This window comes from Sphaerodactylus townsendi, linkage group LG03 (genome assembly GCF_021028975.2).
Source record: "Sphaerodactylus townsendi isolate TG3544 linkage group LG03, MPM_Stown_v2.3, whole genome shotgun sequence".
NCBI lineage: Eukaryota > Metazoa > Chordata > Lepidosauria > Squamata > Sphaerodactylidae > Sphaerodactylus > Sphaerodactylus townsendi.
The window spans coordinates 143,466,052-143,484,976 of NC_059427.1; the positions used below are offsets into that span (position 1 = coordinate 143,466,052).

General features: G+C 47.2%; 1 protein-coding gene across 1 annotated transcript in view; it reads left to right on the forward strand.

Annotated features, from left to right (window-relative positions):
- DCAF15 (DDB1 and CUL4 associated factor 15) overlaps positions 1 to 18,925 on the forward strand; it is a 38,088-nt gene that overhangs the window by 18,149 nt on the left and 1,014 nt on the right. Inside the window, exons 6-12 of the mRNA XM_048490813.1 lie at positions 1,015 to 1,185; positions 5,274 to 5,843; positions 11,982 to 12,073; positions 15,366 to 15,494; positions 17,358 to 17,443; positions 17,829 to 17,933; positions 18,668 to 18,783. Of these exons, the coding sequence (XP_048346770.1) occupies positions 1,015 to 1,185; positions 5,274 to 5,843; positions 11,982 to 12,073; positions 15,366 to 15,494; positions 17,358 to 17,443; positions 17,829 to 17,933; positions 18,668 to 18,783 (1,269 nt within the window). The remainder of the gene's footprint in view (positions 1 to 1,014; positions 1,186 to 5,273; positions 5,844 to 11,981; positions 12,074 to 15,365; positions 15,495 to 17,357; positions 17,444 to 17,828; positions 17,934 to 18,667; positions 18,784 to 18,925) is intronic.

Here is an 18,925-nt window from a genome sequence, read left to right on the forward strand (position 1 = left end):
GAGTGGTTTATATTGTTAACCGAGTTGAGACGCAGCAGTGTGGCACAGGGGTCCCCAAGACTGTGTTTTTGGGCAGCATGGTGTCCTCCAAGAAACTGGGTGGGGTCTTTGTTCAGTAAGGTTTCTGATTGGTCACTGGAGATTGATTGGCTGCACACATTTTTTTAAAAAAAAAACACTGCTTTTGCAGCAGCTGCCACCACAGCTGAAAGATCTTCATTGGGTGGCTGAAGGTAAGCCAGATCAACCGTTTTGTGGGTGTGCACAATGCACCATACTGGAATTCCAAAGGTGCCTGCAGGCTCGAAAAATTGGGAACCCCTGGTGGAGTAGTTGGAGCCTGGCTATGGGGAACTCAAGAGATAATGTTTGGAAAATATTTCTGCTTTTGTGGAGGTACCCCCTGTTTCCCCGAAAATAAGACATCCTCTGAAAATAAGACGTAGTAGAGGTTTTGCTGAAGTGCTAAATATAAAGCATCCCCTGAAAGTAAGACGTAGCAAAGTTTTTGTTTGGAAGCATGCCCATCGAACAGAACACCAGAAAAATAAGACATCCCCTGAAAATAAGACATAGCGCATCTTTGGGAGCAAAAATTAATATAAGACCCTGTCTTATTTTCGGGGAAACAGGGTAGTGGGCGGCGGGGCTTTAAAAAATGTTTTCATCGTTTGTGTGCTGGCAGTCATTGGAGGCTCCCCTCACTATAATCAAGCCAGTAATCAATCAGAAGCAATGAAAACGTGCAGTGAATAAATCTTTGTCAGCCACAAAATATTTGTTTAATTTTATAGCTTGCCCCTCCCTAAAGCTCAAGCTGTGGAACGTTCCCAAATTAATTTTCAAGTGTTCTCTGTCACTCATCTGGAAATATATCTCCACTGTGAATCCTCTGGCTGAAAACCACAAGTTTCTGCCCAGTGTTTTATGGAGCACTGCTCTCCCTCACCTGCTGCCTATGTTCAGAGTTTGCCTGGAGTCCTTGCTGATGCTGCTTTGTGGGTGCTCCCTCAGGTGACCCCAACGCCAAATGCTTGCAGCACGGCTTCATGCTGCATACCAAATACCAGGTGGTGTACCCATTCCCGACATTCCAGCCAGCGTTCCAGCTGAAGAAGGACCAAGTGGTGCTCCTCAATACCAGCTATTCTCTAGTGGCTTGTGCCGTTTCTGTGCATTCATCAGGTAAGAGGTGGGGCTGGGGGGGGGGGGCGGTGCATGTGGGAGAAAGGGATCTGCTACACACAGTCTTTCTGTTCAGATGGTGCCCTGAACTTCTATGTGGGGGTCCATACAGGACTTCCAACTGCTTTGTAAAGAAAAATGTAAAAAGACCAGCTGCTGGGTGCAACCGTGTGAACTGCTATTGGTCCACTCTGTTGGGACAGGGACCCTGTTTATTGCATTAATACATGGACAGCTTCTTTTTAGTTGGTGATGTGAAGCAGGTGTCCCACTGTAGTAACCAGATTGAGCTATGCTTTTTATAAGAACACCAGAAGAGCCCTACTGGATTGGACCAGTGGTCTATGTAGTCCAGCATCCTGTCTCACACAGCAACCAGCCAGTTCCCCTGGAGGTCCAACTGCAGAATATAGAAGCTGAGGCCTTCTCCTAGTAAGAACAGAAAGAGAGTTCTGTTGGATCAGACCAGTGGTCTGTGTAGTCCAGCATCCTGTCTCACAGTGGCCAGCCAGTTCCTCTGGAAGTCAACAGCAAAACATAGCACCTGAGGCCTTCTTCTCATATTGCCTCCTGGCCCTGATACTCAGAATGTTACTGCTCTGAATGTGGACGTCCCTTCAGTCACCGTGAGTTGTAAGCCTCTGTCAGTTTGTCTAATCCCCTTTGAACACTGTCTATGCCTGTGGCCGTCGCAGCATCCTCTGGTAACAAATTCCACATTTTAATCATTTGTTGCATGATGCTGGCAGGGGATGATGGGAACTGGAGTCCATAACATCTGGAGGGCCGTGAGTTTGGCACCTAAGCCCTTGAGCTAGTATTTTGGGAGAGGGAGAAAGAGTTCTCTTTGTCAGCTGAGTTTTTCTGAGTTCTTTGCATATGGTGTTCCCTGGTGCCCCTGAAGTTTATTGTAATGTTATCTTCTTTGCATGTCATAGTGCAGTTTTTGTTGTTGTTGTTGCATAAATTTTCTTTTGCATGGATTGGAGCCTAAACAGTGAAGTCAACGTATCAAGAAGGTTTCCTTGATCCTCGAAAACCTCCTGATTACGAGAGCAACTTTGTGTTTGCCTGGGTGGTGAGGATGAATCCGCTCTTGAAATGCTGATTTCAATCTTCTCAGCCTGTTGGAATGGGTTGACAAACGGGTCCTGTTGCTTTTGGTAACATTCTAGAAGCCTAAACTTGATTGGCTACACATGTGAGCTTCTCGTGGCATGGCAGTTTCCTTCTCATAAACTTCACACTTGGGATGTGAAATCAATCTCTGAAGAAGAACCAGGTCTGGTTTTAGAAGAAGAAGAGAAGGAGAGTTTGGATTTATACCTCACCTTTCTCTCCTGTAAGGAGACTCAAGGTGGCTTCCTAGCTCCTCTCCCTTTCTCTCCCCACAACAGACACCTTGTGAGGTCGGTGGGACTGAGAGAGTTCCAAAGACCTGTGACTAGCCCAAGGTAGCAGGAATGCAGGAGTGCGGAAACACACCTGGTTCACCAGATAAGCCTTGACCACTCAGGTGGAGGAGTGGGGAATCAAACCTGGTTCTCCAGATTAGAATCCAACTGCTCTTAACCACTATGCCAGGGGTCTGCAACCTGTGGCTCTCCAGATGTTCATGGACTCCAATTCCCATCAGCCCCTGCCAGCATGGCCAGCCTGCACTACGCCATGGTGGCTCTTTATGCCCTCTTGGAGAAGTAGGCTGGATCACTTTCTGGATCTCGGCCAGCCAGCCGGCCTACCTGCAACTTCTATTATTTTACTTCGTCATCTCATTTATACTCCACCTTCCTCCACTGTGGGGACCCAAAGTGGCTGACATCGTTTTCCTGCCATCTTTTTTATCCTCATAACAACCACATGAGGCACATTAGACGGAGCATTGCATCGCTGCCCCAGGCTGCCCCAGTGAGCTTCCATTGGAGCAGCAGTGGCGTAAGAGGTTAAGAGCTCGTGTATCTAATCTGGAGGAACTGGGTTTAATTCCCAGCTCTGCCGCCTGAGCTGTGGAGGCTTATCTGGGGAGTTCAGATTAGCCTGTGCACTCCCACACACACCAGCTGGGTGACCTTGGGCTAGTCACAGCTTCTCGGAGCTCTCTCAGCCCCACCCACCTCACAGGGTGTTTGTTGTGAGGGGGGAAGGGCAAGGAGATTGTCAGCCCCTTTGAGTCTCCTGCAACTGTTGTGGGGGATTTCACAATGCTGTTCTGGCCCCATCCAGAAGAGGGGTGGTGGTGGAAAATCTGCCACACTGGTGGATTTGCCCTCTTTGCAGCACTTTCACCATCCGAGGAGCAGATATTCGTATAGGAAACTGAGGATCTCTACTAGCTGCGCCCTCAATATATATAGAAAAGAGGAACATGAGCACCTCATTACGGTTGTCTTCATCTGGAAATGTGGTGGCAAGATAATCAAAAACTCCACTCACGTCTTCGACTGGGACAAAAGCTAATGCCGCAAGAAACTTCAGTGAAAATGTTATTATGTTGTTAGTTTCATATTCAGTTTTCGAGCTGACATTTTTGATTTTCCCAATGAGACTGTGACACAGATGAACATGACAGCCTTTGACCTCAGAGTGGGGAGAGGCAATCCTCAGTCAACCATACAAGTGGCGTCGTGGTTAAGAGCAGGTGCATTCTAATCTGGAGGAACCGGGTTTGATTCCCTGCTCTGGTGCTTGAGCTGTGGAGGCTTCTCTGGGGAATTCAGATTAGCCTGGGCATGCCAGCTGGGCGACCTTGAGCTAGTCACAGTTCTTTGGAGCTCTCTCAGCCCCACCTACCTCACAGGGTGTTTGTTGTGAGGGGGGAAGGGCAAGGAGTTTGTAAGCCCCTTTGAGTCTCCTTACAGGAGAGAAAGGGGGGTATAAATCCAACTCCTCCTCTTCTTCCTCTTCTTCTCCTGCTCCTCCCTCTCCTCCTCCTCCTCCTCCTCCATATGAGGTGGGCTTTCTTTCCACATGGGTGTTTTTCCTGTGGGTTTTTTCATGGAGCTGGCCTAGTATTATTTCATCTGACTTGCTGGTGCCGGAAAGGGCTGTCAAGTCGCAGCCTGTAGGATCTTCAAGGCCAGTGGGGCCTGCCTCTAAAGTAGCAACCCTGGAGCTCTTCCTTGGTTCCCTAACGAAGGGCCGGCCTTGTTTAACGTCCAAGATCTGACAAGAGCAGATTATGCTGGGCCATCCAGCTTAAGTCTGACTTAGAAATCCTTAAGCAGAAATAAATATGCCAAAGATGTTACACGTCTATCTATACCAGGGGTCGGCAACCTTTACCACCCAAAGAGCCCTTTGGACCCGTTTTCCACGACCCCGAAGATCTACCGAGCCAGAGAGGCAGCTCCACACAGAGCCGCCTCCGGTTCGGTCCCTCCACTCACCTTTCCTTCCAGCACTAGGAGGCGGAGGTGCCAAGCAGGGAAACCCCCTCTGCCCAATGGAGCAGGCAGTGAAAAGCGGCACGAGTGGAGGGGACGCGAAAAGCGGCACCTTCACACACGGAGCTTCCGACGGTTCAGCCCCTCCACTCACCTTTCCTTCCAGCACTGCTCTGGAGGGTTGGAGGGACATGCCCACGCTGCCCTCCGACCTCCAGGCCACTTGGAGCCGCAGTATAAGGCTGAAAGAGCCGCATGCGGCCCCGGAGCCGCGGGTTGCAGACCCCTGATCTATACCAGTTTCTATGCCTAGACTGAACTCGGTGTGAAAGAAAAGGCTGATAAATCAGAGGTGGTCTATGGGAAGGGGGGAAAGAGATCTAACCCTTTCCCAGAGTGAGGGTATAATCTTAGTCCCATTACTGCACAGGTGTCAAACCCACGGCCCTCCAGATGTTATGGACTACAGTTCCCATCATCCTCTGCCATCATCTTGCTGGCAGGGGATGATGGGAACTGTAGTCCATAACATCTGTAGGGCTCCGGGTTTGACACCTGTGCATTACTGGCATCTAAATATTTTAAAGTCAGACTAAACTGCTTATGGTGATGCCTGAAAATGTGTGCAGATGTTACTGCAGAAGTCACTCTGCTTGCCGTATTGAACCAGTTTTTCTTATTCTTCTCTGTGGTGGTTCCTTTCAGATGACAGCAGCTTCTGCCAAATCCTTTATGACCGAAGTCATCAGTCTTGGTCCCCTGCCGGTGAAGTCTGCCATGCAGCTGCCCCCTCGCCGTGTTCCACCAGTTCAAAGGACGGGCTGGAAAGAGACAATGTTGTTTGCCGGAGTGCAGCTGCGTCACAGCCAGGTGTTCCGGCGCCTCTGCAGGACATCGAAGACCACGTTTCGCCCGCTGTCGCTATGGCAAAGGAGTTTGTTGCAGACATCTTCCGAAGGGCTAAAGAGGCCAAAGGTTCCACCTCCACAGAAGAGGAAGCGGCCAGCGGGCTGGAACACTGCCTTGACTCAGGGGCCACGGGCCACGGTTCTTTAGCCTCTTGGGATCTCGGGAAGAGTTCGGGATCTTGTTTGCACAGCAGTGGCATTCTCGGCTCCGAGTCTTCTGGGACAGGAAGTATTTCTGACACGGGAGGGTCGCCCAAGGATTCTCCTGGTGCTGAGCTGGAAAGTGAGCCGGTAGAACCGGGCTACGTGAACTATACCAAACTGCGCTACGTTCTGGAGCCCAGTGAACTCTTAGAGGCTGAGGATGGTGAGTCCCTTTTGAAATTGTTTCTGGGGAAGGAGCGGATAGGAGAATGGGAGGCGGACGTTTGTCAGGTGTATGATTCACTCAATGACAGGCTCTGGATTTTCTCACCCAGAAGTTTCTATTGGAATGAACATTGAACCCTTGTCTTTTACAAAGCCAGTTCTGATCCGATTCCCGAACTTTCCCAAGCTTTCTTACCTCCCCCCTCCAGCCCCCTAGCCAGCAATGCAAGAGCAGGAAATGTATAGGAAAGCAAAAGTTCTTTCCTTAGACCTTGGGAAAAAGATAAAGCCATCTGGGGGCCCCCTCCCTTCGAAGAGGAGCCCAGAGGTGCCACTGTTATCTAAAGTTGCAAGCAGATGGGGAGAGAGAAAGCAAGCAAGCATCCAGCAACCCACAGAGGCCCTGAACATTAAGCACCCACTGGCAATGTTGGATTTGAGACAAGAGGCTCTCTCGGTAGCAGAGACATAAATCTCAGTAGTTCTTTGCCCTGGGAGGGCCCTACTGCTTTTGACTCCTGTTCACAAAGGGAAGCTGCTCTCAGCCTCCAGCCTTCAAAATGTTTCATCTGCTGTCTCATTGTACACCTGCCAGCAATTCTGTCTCTGAGTCTTGTGGGTTTCCTTCTGCATTTGGACCTCTTTTCTCTGGCACGTCTGATGGTGGGTTAGAGATTGAAGTGGAACTACTGCTGAGACCTTGGTAGCTGCACTTGGGAAATAGTTCCAACATGTGGTTTTGATCTGTGCTTATTTAAAACCTCATTTTTCTCTCAGCTGGGATCCACGGTGGGTAAGTTAAAAGCTGTTTAAGACACCAGGCAACTAAAACAGTCTTGCAAATAAAATCCATGAAGTACCCCTGCCCCTAAGAACCAACGGGCTGCAGAAGCAATCAAGAGGCTTCCGAGATTCTCTTGCAAAGTTGTCTTGCAGCACTTCTGAACATTCAAAAAAGGCTTCCTAATGGTTTCTGGAAGGCTCTTCTAAAAGATTGTTACACCAACAGAGAAAGACTTTGAGTGAGGAGCAGCACTCTCTCAGTCTTTGGGAGAATTTATTTACTGACTTCATTTATTCCTCATTCTTCTCTCCAGCGGGGATCCAAAGCAGATTACACTGTTCTAATCTGGAGAACCGGGTTTGATCCCCCACTCCTCCACCTGAGTGGCGGAGGCTTATCTGGTGAACCAGATGTGTTTCCGCACTCCTACATTCATGCTGGGTGACCTTGGGCTAGTCACAGTTCTCTCAGAACTCTTTCAGCACTAATCTTCCTCACAAGGTGTCTGTTGTGGGGAGAGGGAGGGAAAGGAGCTTGTCAGCCACCTTCAGCCTCCTTACAGGAGTGAAAGGCAGGGGATAAATCCAAACTCCTCCTCTTTGATAAATTAGGTGAGTGGGCCCAGAAATGGCAAATGCAGTTCAATGTAGCAAAATGTAAAGTGATGCACATAGGGGCAAAAAATCCAAACTTCACATACACGCTACAGGGGTCAGTGCTATCAGTCACAGACCAGGAAAGGGATTTGGGCGTCTTAGTTGATAGTTCCATGGGAATGTCAGCTCAATGCATGGCAGCTGTGAAAAAGGCAAACTCTATGCTGGGGATAATTAGGAGAGGAATTGAGAACAAAACTGCAAAGATTGTCAGGCTGTTCAAGCTTGCAAATGAACAAAGGAAGGAATGTGTGTACCTTGCAGTGAAAACAAAACAAGACTCTGTGCGAAGGAAAACTGGATTTTTTTGACCTGTATAAACCATTCAAATGTATTGGAATGGCTATGTAGCATGCACCTTTATAGAAGAAGAGTTGAATTTATATCTCCCCTTTCTCTCCTGTAAGGAGACTCAAAGGGGCTTGCAAACTCCTTTCCCTCCTTTCCCCCAACAAACACCCTGTGAGGTGGGTGGGGCTGAGAGAGCTCTGAAGAACTGTGACTAGCCCAAGGTCACCCAGCTGGCATGTGCTGGAGTGCACAAGCTAATCTAGTTCACCAGATAAGCTTCCACAGCTAAAGTGGCAGTGTGGGGAATCAAATGTGAATTTTGCAATTTTCTATAATGTATTTTATGAATTACTTGGGGACCTGTGAGGAATTCATAGGAAGAAAATTCCAATGGTCTCCCAAGGCCACCCCATCCCCCACTCCTCCGACTCTCCGCCTTCCTAAATCCCCCCCAGTTCCAAAGAGGGATAAGAAGAAATGATGACATGTGCAGACAGGGAAGCGGAAGAAGAAGGTGATGGGGGGGGGGGGGGAGGGAGAAAAGACCGGTTCCTCCGTGGCTCACTGTTTAAAATAGAGAGCCAAGTGGGCTGCTCCCTGCTGCTGCCTTTGGGGGCCCCTCTTGAGAAAGGTGGGGAGCTCTGGCAATTCTTCCCATTCCTTCTCCACTCCTGGTAGGAGGGTGCATGAGGGCAACCGGCAGCAACCTGTCTTGTGCGCAGGTGCAGAAAAAGTTGCTGTTTGGTGCAGGGCGACTTTAGTGTAACCCAAATCAATTTAAATCATGATTTAAATCACTATCATGTTGTTTTTTTAACATTCAGATTCATTCTTGCTGGTACAGCCTTGACATTTGCAACCAGATGAAGGTTCCGTTTTTTGAAAAAAATAACTTTTCAGTTTAGTTTTAAGTTCTATCAAGAAATGGCTGCTTTGGTTTTACTATTAGAAATGCATAGATAAATAACTATGAAATTATTGCAAGGTGAACCATCTCCAGTTTAATAGGTTAGTCATTCATATTTGGACAACTTTTTTGCTGTACTTTATTAAGAGGGGAAAAGTCATTAATGAACCTTAATAACAATTTAATTAGTTTTATTAAACCAAAACAATAACATTATAGCGTAAGTGTTCTTGTATTTGCTTAAACATCTATGTTTGTTAACTGATGTGGTTAAACAGATATCTTTTTAAAAAAGTAAGACTATCAGCCAGGACTACACTTCAAAAATTTTAAATATATTGTCAGTTCCCGGGTCCAAAAATAATTGAAACTGTGGATTTTCTCTAACGTCTTTATTTTGATTCAAAAGGTAATTATAAGCAAATTTGAATCTGAAGATCCCACTGAAAACTACTGCCTATATTGCCCGAGGTCCCCCCGCCCTGCCAAATGGCTCACTTGCACTAGAAGCCTGGGAACAGTTCCCACTTCCCAAATGATAAGAGTGGCCCTTCCAGGAGAGAGTGAGTGCTGGACACCTGCAGAGGCCACAGTCCCCTTTGCAAATGCCCGGCACAGGGCTGACAGATACCTTCTTCTGCATCTCACTCATTTTCCTTTGCTTGTTTATTCATAATCTGGAAAAGAAAAAAAAGCTTTCTGGCCTCATTAGTTCCCAAACAATTCCTCAATTAGGAATGAATTAATCCCGAGTAAGAGAATATTTTTCTATGTCAGTAGAAGAAGCTACTACTGTCAACAGTGAAATCATGACTTCCACAGTCTCTAAATCCAGATGCTTCATAAGTGACTTCCACCAGTTCACTGGTGTGACTCTCTAGACGTCATCACCGGCAAACATATTTTTTGAATGATTTCCCTTTAGCTCTGAAGTTTACTGTAGTTGGCATCACAGATGGATAATTCCTGGGTACCCCTCTTCTTTTGCCCTTAAGATTTGGGCCTAGGACCAGGTATTGACAATATTTGCAAGAGGATGAGCCGGAGACAGTGCTTGTCCGTTTGTTTTTTAATATTTGTAAATTTGTAATTTACTTCTGTCTTTGTGCAGTTCCTTTTTAAAGGGCTCGCTCACTTCCTTTCCAATGTCAGCAGCAAAAACGATAAAGCAGCTATTTTTCTGTATTTTGTTCAAAGCTTCAGAAATGGGTTTCAGGATTCTCAGCATATCATCAACAAACCGGGCCGTCTGTTTTCTCTTGATTTTGTTCACAAACCGTCATCAGAATAGGCCGGTTCTTGATATTCTGCTCAAAACAGTCCACTACAAAATTCCATCTAGCATATTAAATCAAATAAATACAAAAAAACCCAAATTGTGGGATCGTTAACTTGGTTCTCCCCTTTCCTATCAAAGCTGCTGAATCCTCGTCTCGATGACTTGGCCATATTAATGAAGTGTGGGTTTTCAGTCAGACAGAAAGAAGAGTTTGCCGCATGAGCAAACTGGGCCATTCTTTCACCAATTACCACTTATTCTAATTTGCTGGTTTTTATCACAAACCTGTCTATGGTGGTTCCTGAATGGCCAGATTTTCTTTCTTTCTTTTTGGTGATATGCTACGGATATGTGATGTATTTGATGTGGCCAAAACACTTATCCAGGACTCTGAACTCTGAAACCATACAACAGTAGGATGGTGATCTTGAAGGTGGATAGTTTCCAGAATCCTTTAGGCTGATGATGGATTCCCCTAAACAAAAAAGTTAATGCTGTTATATTATTATTGCTACCATTTCATCTTATTTAGCTGAATACAACCCATTGTATTCCCTTCCACTCAGTCATGCCCCCCACAGGAATATTTGCTTGTTTCACCTCTTTAATTCTTCAAAACGACTGCATCAAAATGACAGGAACGTGCAGTAGTAATAGCAAATATATTTTTGCTCAAACATGACAGTTCCTCAAGGCGTTCTTCAAGAAATATGATGAAATCAGAGCGTTTACCAACCTGAGGATCCTGCCTCTTCAAACATCCTTTGCCGTCTTCATCAAAGCGCTTCTCACGCTGCCGTTCCATTAGAGCCACCAGGCCTTGTATTTCTTTGTTGTTGCCTGCACGGTTGCCTTACCCATAGCTGGAGGAACTTCCTTACAATATTCCCAAAATGGGTGTCTTTTGAAGCCTGCTGCTATTATAGGTTTATCTCCTCCAAGAGGAGAATAATATGATGAACTTTAGGCTGTACACACGAAGATCGCAGACATGTGGAGGATTCTGCTCAAAAGATTCCACTTTCATTTGTACTGCTTGTCCCTCCCTCCTCACACTGAACTCCTTCTGTAAATCTGCAGATTTAGCACTTAAGATGTAAGGCACAGGTGTCAAACTCGTGGCCCTCCATAACATCTGGAGGGGCGCGAGTTTGACACCTGTGATGTAACGGGTTGATTCCATGTGCATAGGTCTTTTTCTCAACTCTGTATGTTTATTTTATAACATTCTTGTTGCAAAGAAGATGTTACCCTGCAGTAACAAATCTACAGTTTCGATACTTGCAAAACCAAACATCTGTGATATCTTTCAGATGGGGGAAAAAATGCCCAAAATATTCTGACAGAAATCTCTGGAAAAGCACAACACTGTGAATGGATCCATGTCCCAAATCATTTGAACATTGCATGAGTATTCAACCCCATGCTACTAAATTAAAAATTAATCCTTATTTCATGATGAATGACTTTTGGACTGTAATGTAGCTAACATAGATAGATCTTTAGATAGATCTTTCCTCAAAAAAAGCATTTCATTAAAAAATCAGTTTGAAGCACAAAATCCAATTAAAATTTTAAAAAATCTGATTTTTGGATTTTAAAGAATAATTTTTTTTATCTAAACACGTACATATATACCATGCGTTCAGGTAGCTGACTAAAGGCTGACTCCGCCTTCTGTCATTCCAAGGTTGGTAAAATGAATACCCAGGGGGAGCTGGGGGTAAAGACTGGGGAAGGCAGTGGCCAGCCACCCCATAAACAACATCTGCCTAATGTATTGTCGAAGGCCTTCACGGCCAGAATCACGGCCAGCATGCTGCTAGAACACGGCCATACAGCCTGGAAACCACCCAGCACCCCAACATCTGCCTAGTAAACATTGTGATGTGACGTTCCACCCCACCGGTCAGTAATAACCCAATGCTTGCACAGGGGACTGATTAATTAAATTATAAATGATGCATTTTTGTTGTTGATCAATTAGTAAAAAAAAGTTTAGGCTTGGTAGGAGAGCAAGCATTGCATATCTTTCAGTTTTTCGCAACAGGGTTTTTTTTTCTGGAACCTCACCCCTGGAATCAAAATATCCTGAAAGATTCTATCTCCCTCTCTCTGTTGAGTTTTCTGTAAAGGGTCATTATTTTGTATGAGGTCTGTTTTGATGGTGTCTCTGCTTGGTTCTCCTCCACCTGCCATCTCCCTGTTTCTCCTTCCAGAATATGAGGATGACAAGATCTCTTTGCCGTTTGTCGTGACAGATTTGCGTGGAAGGAACTTGAAGCCCCTGAAAGAGAGGGCTGTCTGCCAGGTGAGGATGCTTGCTGGGAATTCTCTGTGGTGGCCAGAGGCAATACTGATGCAGTTGGTGGAGCATTCCTGACCTGAAATCCAGCACAGTTAACAAATCCGGATGTTAAGGTCGGCTTGACCGTAGATCGTAGGAAATCTGGGAGGATTGACAGCAAGGAAATTTATATCCTCAAGGGAAGACCCGTTTAAATGATTGACTTAAATAAACTTCTTGATCTAACATTGCTGCAACAACGGCACATGTTAATTGTTTGATGTAAGCAGTCAAGCACGTTGTTCAGCAGGACAAAAGAGAAAGCCATCAAAGGTTCAACATCAGGATGAGAACAGCTGGATTCCAGTCCAGCAGTACTTTAGTGACCCACAAGATTTTTTTTGGGGGGGAGGGGGTATGATTTTCAGAACGTAAACTTAGAATCAAAGAATGATAAGAGTTGGAAGAGACCCCCAGGGCCCTGCTTTCAAGACTCAGAGCTGCCTTCATCAGATTTGACTCTCAAAAGCTTGTACCTGAAAACCTTTCTGACCTCCTGGGTTCAAATCTAGCTGTTCTACTGCAGACCAACACAGCTACCCTCTGAAACTCTCTTCAGTAGCCAGAAGGTGCTGGAGAAGAATGAAAGGCCATCCAGGTGGGGCCTGAAGCATGATTTTTAATTGTGTTTAAATTGTCAACAAAGTTATTGTTCGAACGTCTAAACATTAACAAGCTGTCTTTCTAGCCCACATACATATTTTTGAACTTGTGATGATAGCGCTGGTCTGTTGAAGCCAGTTTTGCCAACTGTGTCTGGCGGTGGCTTTCCCAGATCCCAGGTGAAGGCCTTTGGCCTCACCTTTCACCCTCCAGCAAGCTTAGCAGCCACCCCAAGTCTCTAGGCTGCCCTGTTCCTTTACTGTGGATGGAGAGGGAGGTACCAAAAAGCAAGCTGGGTAACACCTCACTGCTACCAGCAGTCACCTGTTAAACTGAGTCACACATCCAGCATTCTGTGCCTGTGTTGCCATTTAGAGACCGGCAGACCGTTTGTTTCCCTCTCTGTTCATTTCTGGTGTCACCTTCCAGGGTCATGTGGGGTTGGCAAACCATTTGGCTAGATTCGTTAGCGTAACCAAGAGCTTGAGTGCCCCGTTCTTAGGGCAGGGTGGCTCTTTCTTCTGTCCCCTCCTTTCTGACAGCTAAAGGTTTGCAGTTGGGTTCCAGGTCATGGGCAGAGTGTAATCCCAATTGTTGAAATTCTGGGATGAATTCTTAGGTGGGGGAATTTCTCCACAGGAGGGATGAGAATCTTCTAAGTAGACACTCACCCACCTTTCCCCACCACGAATCTTTAGTTTGGATTCAGCTTCAAACATTCTTGGAGGATATTCAACCCGTTGCAGCCACTTTTAGAAATTGGAGCAGCTTTGTGACTTTATTAAATGCAATCAAGTAGGCGGCCTCTAGAGACAAGGTGTTTTCAGTGGTGTGTCCATAATTGGAGGACCCTCCCCATAGAGCCGTGGTGGCGAACCTTTGGCACTCCAGATGTTATGGACTACAATTTCCATCAGCCCCTGCCAGCAGGGCCAGTTGGCCATGCTAGCAGGGGCTGATGGGAATTGTAGTCCATAACATCTGGAGTGCCAAAGGTTCGCCACCACTGCCATAGAGACATTCACCTGGCACCCAGCCTTCTATCTTCTGAGTTTAAAGTGACAGTGTTTTTATTCACCCTGATTTTTTTTATGAGTAGAATTTGTCAATCTGCTGCCTTGACTGACACCAAAACATGTCGGATTCATGAAACAGTGACTGTTTTCTCTGAAGGCCTCTTGTCCTGCCTTTCCCGCTGCTTTTAATTCACTGTTTTATCTGCCATTTTTGTGTTTTGCATTTGCCATTTTATTGGCTCTGGTTTGACATTAACATAATAAAGTAGTTGCTAAGATGCAGAAATAGCTTTGGGCTTCAAAACAGGCCTTGCAGTTTGTCTGGAGGGCTGGCCCGTGGAAACCTCTGGCCATTTGTTGACCGCCTGGACCATTGCTGGCTTAGGGTCAGTCAGCATGACCTTGAACCATTATTCATGCCATGACCTTTTCAGGATTATGAAAAGCCCTTTGCAATCAGAATGTTGCAAGCTCTCTGGGAAAAATAATTGGATTGGAAAAACCCCCGGAGAGAACGCTGTTGGCAGCTCCCTGGAGCTGCTGGTTAGAAATACGAGCGTGTTGTCTAGGCTTTCCATAAATCTCTCTGCCTGAGGACGCGGTTGTCTACCTGTCACAAGCACAGGAAAGCCATTTATTCTGGTTATGGTTGATCATGCTTCCAGATATCCAGTCAGTTTTGCTTTAAGAAGTGTCACAGCACAAAACGTGGCAGAATGTATCCGTGACTTTGGTTCTGTGTATGGATTACTGGGGACATTAATTTCAGACAGGGGAAGTGCATTCACATCAAAACGGATGGCAAAGTTGTGTGAATTGACTGAAATATGGCAGCCCATCACCAAAGTGCAAATGGGCTAGTGGAACGCAAGATTGGGTCCCTACTGAAGGTATTGAGGGCTTACTCAGTAAATCACCCTAAGAATTGGGACACTGCACTGCTCATATACTGTTCGCTTTAAGAAATTCAGTCCAAGAAAGCCTTGGCTATAGTCCTAATGAACTGATCTTTGGGAGAATGTCAAGGGTCCTCTTGATTTGCACAAAGCTGACTAGAAAAGAACCCAGGATAACAAGACAGGTATGGCCCTCTGAGGCCTGGGCTTGTGACCCCTTCTGTGGGGGGAAGGGGAAGTGAAAAAGCACTTGACCTTTGCTAAACAAAACTATTTCTCTAAAAGAGCCCAAAGGTGCAGGCTTTGGCAGTTGAGAGATTGCACTGCATTAGTGGTGACAACATTGGCACTGGCCAATTGGTACCTGTGACAGAAATTTAGAAACATGGCCAGATGGCAGGAATGCTGGTTACACTTTCCATGTATTGTATGTTTTTGATATATAGCTTGATTTATGTGGTTGGGGTTATGGTGATGACACCATCTGAGGCATGCTAACCCAAACTGGGCAGGAGGAGGGAGCATCTCTGGAGCTCAGGTTTGAACAAAGGCCGGTCAGGAATCGTGCTGTTAGCTGAGCAATATCTGTACCACGTTTTCTTATTTTTTGTTTTCTTTTCAATGAAATCTTTGAAATCAGCAGTTTTAGAGTATCTGGAGAAAAGAACCCAGGATAGCAAGACAGGTGTATGCCCCCCGCCCTGGCCTGTATAGAAGCCATCTCTTTGGTTTTCTTTCCAGGGCCAGTATTTAACTGTGGAGCAGCTCACTCTCGATTTTGAATACGTCATTAATGAGGTCATCCGGAACGACGCCTCGTGGTCCAAGCAGTTCTGCTCCTTCAGCGACTACGACATCGTGATCTTGGAGGTAGGAACAGACCGGGCTCCTGATCAAAGGGCTCCTTTCTTGGCTCCCTTCCTTGTCGTATATTCTCAGTAACTTGCTTGAGATTTGAAGAAGGGCACCAGCCAAGATATTTCTAGCCAGGATACGCTGCTGAAGCATCTTTTAATCAAGAGCCTCTTGTGCTGACCTTCAAGTTTAGCGTCCTCTCCCAAGGGGGCGGGGGGTGGGGGAGCTGCAAATGGGTAGGAGCAGCAGTGGCGTAGGAGGTTAAGAGCTCGTGTATCTAATCTGGAGGAACTGGGTCTGATTCCCAGCTCTGCCGCCTGAGCTGTGGAGGCTTATCTGGGGAATTCAGATTAGCCTGTGCGCTCCCACACACACCAGCTGGGTGACCTTGGGCTAGTCACAGCTTCTCGGAGCTCTCTCAGCCCCACCTACCTCACAGGGTGTTTGTTGTGAGGGGGGAAGGGCAAGGAGATTGTCAGTTCCTTTGAGTCTCCTACAAGGAGAGAAAGGGGGATATAAATCCAAACTCTTCTTCTTCTTCTAGTGTCAGGCTCTGTTATTCCAGTCAGTAATTCAGACTCAAGAAGGTCTGAAGAGCTTGGTTGAACTGTGTCAAGACCTTAGCTGCAGAAAGCCAGAGATGAAGGCCCTGGCGTTTTGAGCTATATTTATCTCTAGCTCAGGGGTCTGCAACCTGCAGTTCTCCAGATGCTCATGGACTACAAATCCCATGAGGCTTGTAGTCCATGAACATCTGGAGAGCCGCAGGTTGCAGACCCCTGCTCTAGCTTTTCCCACTTCTTCAGATCCCCCCCCCCTTTTCCCACAATAGAAGCGAGGTGCAGTCAGTATTGCCAGGTGTCCCAAGTTTCAAGAACGAGCAAGCCATAGGCTCAGTCCAGCCCCGGGGCAGGGGAGGCCTATTTCACTGGTTGCAAAGCACAGCAGTTAAAACAGAAAGAAAGGCCCATTAACATACACAGATAACAGCCAGTGCAGAGGGGAGCCAGGCCTTACCTTTGAGGTTTTTTCCCCCTTTGGTTAGCTCTAACAGGGGCTTACCAACAGGTTCCTTAATGGTGATACAGTGTGGTGTACTGGTTAAGAGCAGGTGCACTCTAATCTGGGGAACCGGGCTTGATTCCTTGCTCTGCCACTTGAGCTGTGCAGGCTTATCTGGTGGACTAGATTAGTTTGTGCACTCCAACACACGCCAGCTGGGTGACCTTTGGCTAGTCACAGTTCTTCAGAGCTCTCTCAGCCCCACCTACCTCTCAAGGTGTTTGGGGGGGGGGGGGGGGGAGGAAGGGAAAGGAGATTGTAAGCCCCTTTGATTCTCCTTACAGGAGAAAAAGGGGGGGATATAAATCCAAACTCTTCTCCTTGTAACCATAGGGCTTCCGGCTCTCCTTAGTGAGTAATTGCTTTGCCCCTTCAGGCTTGCCTTCTTCCCAGGAAGTATGGGGAGGAGGTATTCCATTGGGGTGTGCCTTGTATGGCAGCCGTTACCTCCCACAGTAGCCACTGTGGGGTGGCGATCATCATCCCCCCTAAGAATCCCAAAGGTGCCTGTAGGCCAGGGGTCTGCAACCTGTGGCTCTCCAGATGTTCATGGACTATAATTTCCATCAGCCCCTGCCAGCATGACCAATTGGCCATGCTGGCCGGGGCTGATGGGAATTGTAGTCCATGAACATTTGGAGAGCCACAGGTTGCAGACCCCTGCTGTAGGCTCAGAGAGGATGGGGACTCCTGCTCTGTTCTCTCAATCCCCGAACTCATAAAAGCATCGCTGGCTTCAAGCCCAAAACCTGTGCAGCCAAGTGCCATTCGAGGCCAAGAAGCGTCATTTGCCAGTTGCTGAATTCCTCTTTCTAGGTATGTCCAGAAACTAACCAAGTGATCATCAATATTGGACTTTTACTCCTTGCTTTTCCTTCCCCTGACGAAGAGGGACAGCTCAGGTGAGTCCATTCAACTTCCAAGCCCTCCTTGGGCCTCTGTTAGTCCCCTCCCACCTGGAACACGTTGCATGTTGAAATGCCATTAATCTTGATTCCCAAGATTCTCTCTTGGCAAAATGCAACACAGTGAAGTCAGTATTAAGATAATGGGTCTTCACAGCCAGTGAAGCTTTCGGGTCAAACATTAAGAATAATTTGCCGCTGGACTAGGTAGCCATTGCCTAGGGAGACCCGAGGTTCTGGAGCGAGTGAAAGGTATATCCCAGGGGACTGCCCAAAACATGATTGCCAGGTGACATGATTATGTACTATAACTTGACAGGGACAATTTGTGCCTCCAGTTTATCTAATCTTTTTTCCTCCCCGCATTGAAATCTCCTTGCAGGCCAAAGACCTATCACACCAGCCTCAAAGTAGCGTGGGATCTGAATACGGGTGTCTTTGTCACCGTAAGCGTGGGGGATCTCACAGAAGTCAAAGGACAGACAAGGTACGATGGAACTGTGTCGCGTAGGGAATCCTTTTCTTGGCAGCAGCCTGTCTTGGACAGTTTGTCCCGATGCCTGCCAAGGCTGCCGTGCAAACGTCTGGCGGGAGGAATGGGGGCTATTTTCCTTCATCGTGTGCACTAAACTTGCACCCAGAACATTTTGGCCTCCAAAATTCTAATCCCACCCAAGCCAAGCCTTCCAACTCTGCAGCTGAAGCCCCCTCAGTTTCCCATTATTATTTAGGTTGATCCTTTCTGTTGTAGTTATGTGATTTTCTTTGGAGATGGCTTTCTGCTGGCTCAGGGGTCCGTAACCTGCGGCTCTCCAGATGTTCATGGACTACAAATCCCATCAGTCAATTGGCCATGCTGGCAGGGGCTGATGGGATTTGTAGTCCATGAACATCTGGAGAACCGCAGGTTGCAGACCCCTGTGCTGGCTGAATTTCGCTCTTGTTTTACTCTTGGGTTGAGTGGAGAGGTCAGACCGGGACGGGGTTTTTGCCTGGCCAGTGGTCAAGGGGCTTTTCAGGAGCCAGCCAAGGGCAGCTGCCCTGTCGTTCCTACTTGGACACTGTTCTCAGAGCCCACAGGTCCAAGCACCTCAGGTGTCCCCAAATAGAGGCGGTCAGGATTTCTGCCGGCTTCAGGCTCTGTGTTCCCCAGAAACGGTGCCAGGGACCCACAGTGGCCTTGGCCTGCTTGCTGAGGCCGCTCCTGTCCATCTCCCTCAGCGGCAGCGTGTGGAGCTCTTACCGGAAGAGCTGCGTGGACATGGTGATGAAGTGGCTGGTGCCAGAAAGCAGCGGTCGGTATGTCAACCGGATGACCAACGAGGCCCTTCATAAAGGTGACTGGCTGGATCGCCTGCGCTTCGCTCCGTGGGAGGTCCCTCAAGAGTGTATTTGGATGGCTGGGCAGTGCTGCCCAGCCACGTGTTCCAGATCAACTGGTGTGCAAAGGCTCATCCGTCCACGCATGACTTGGTCTCC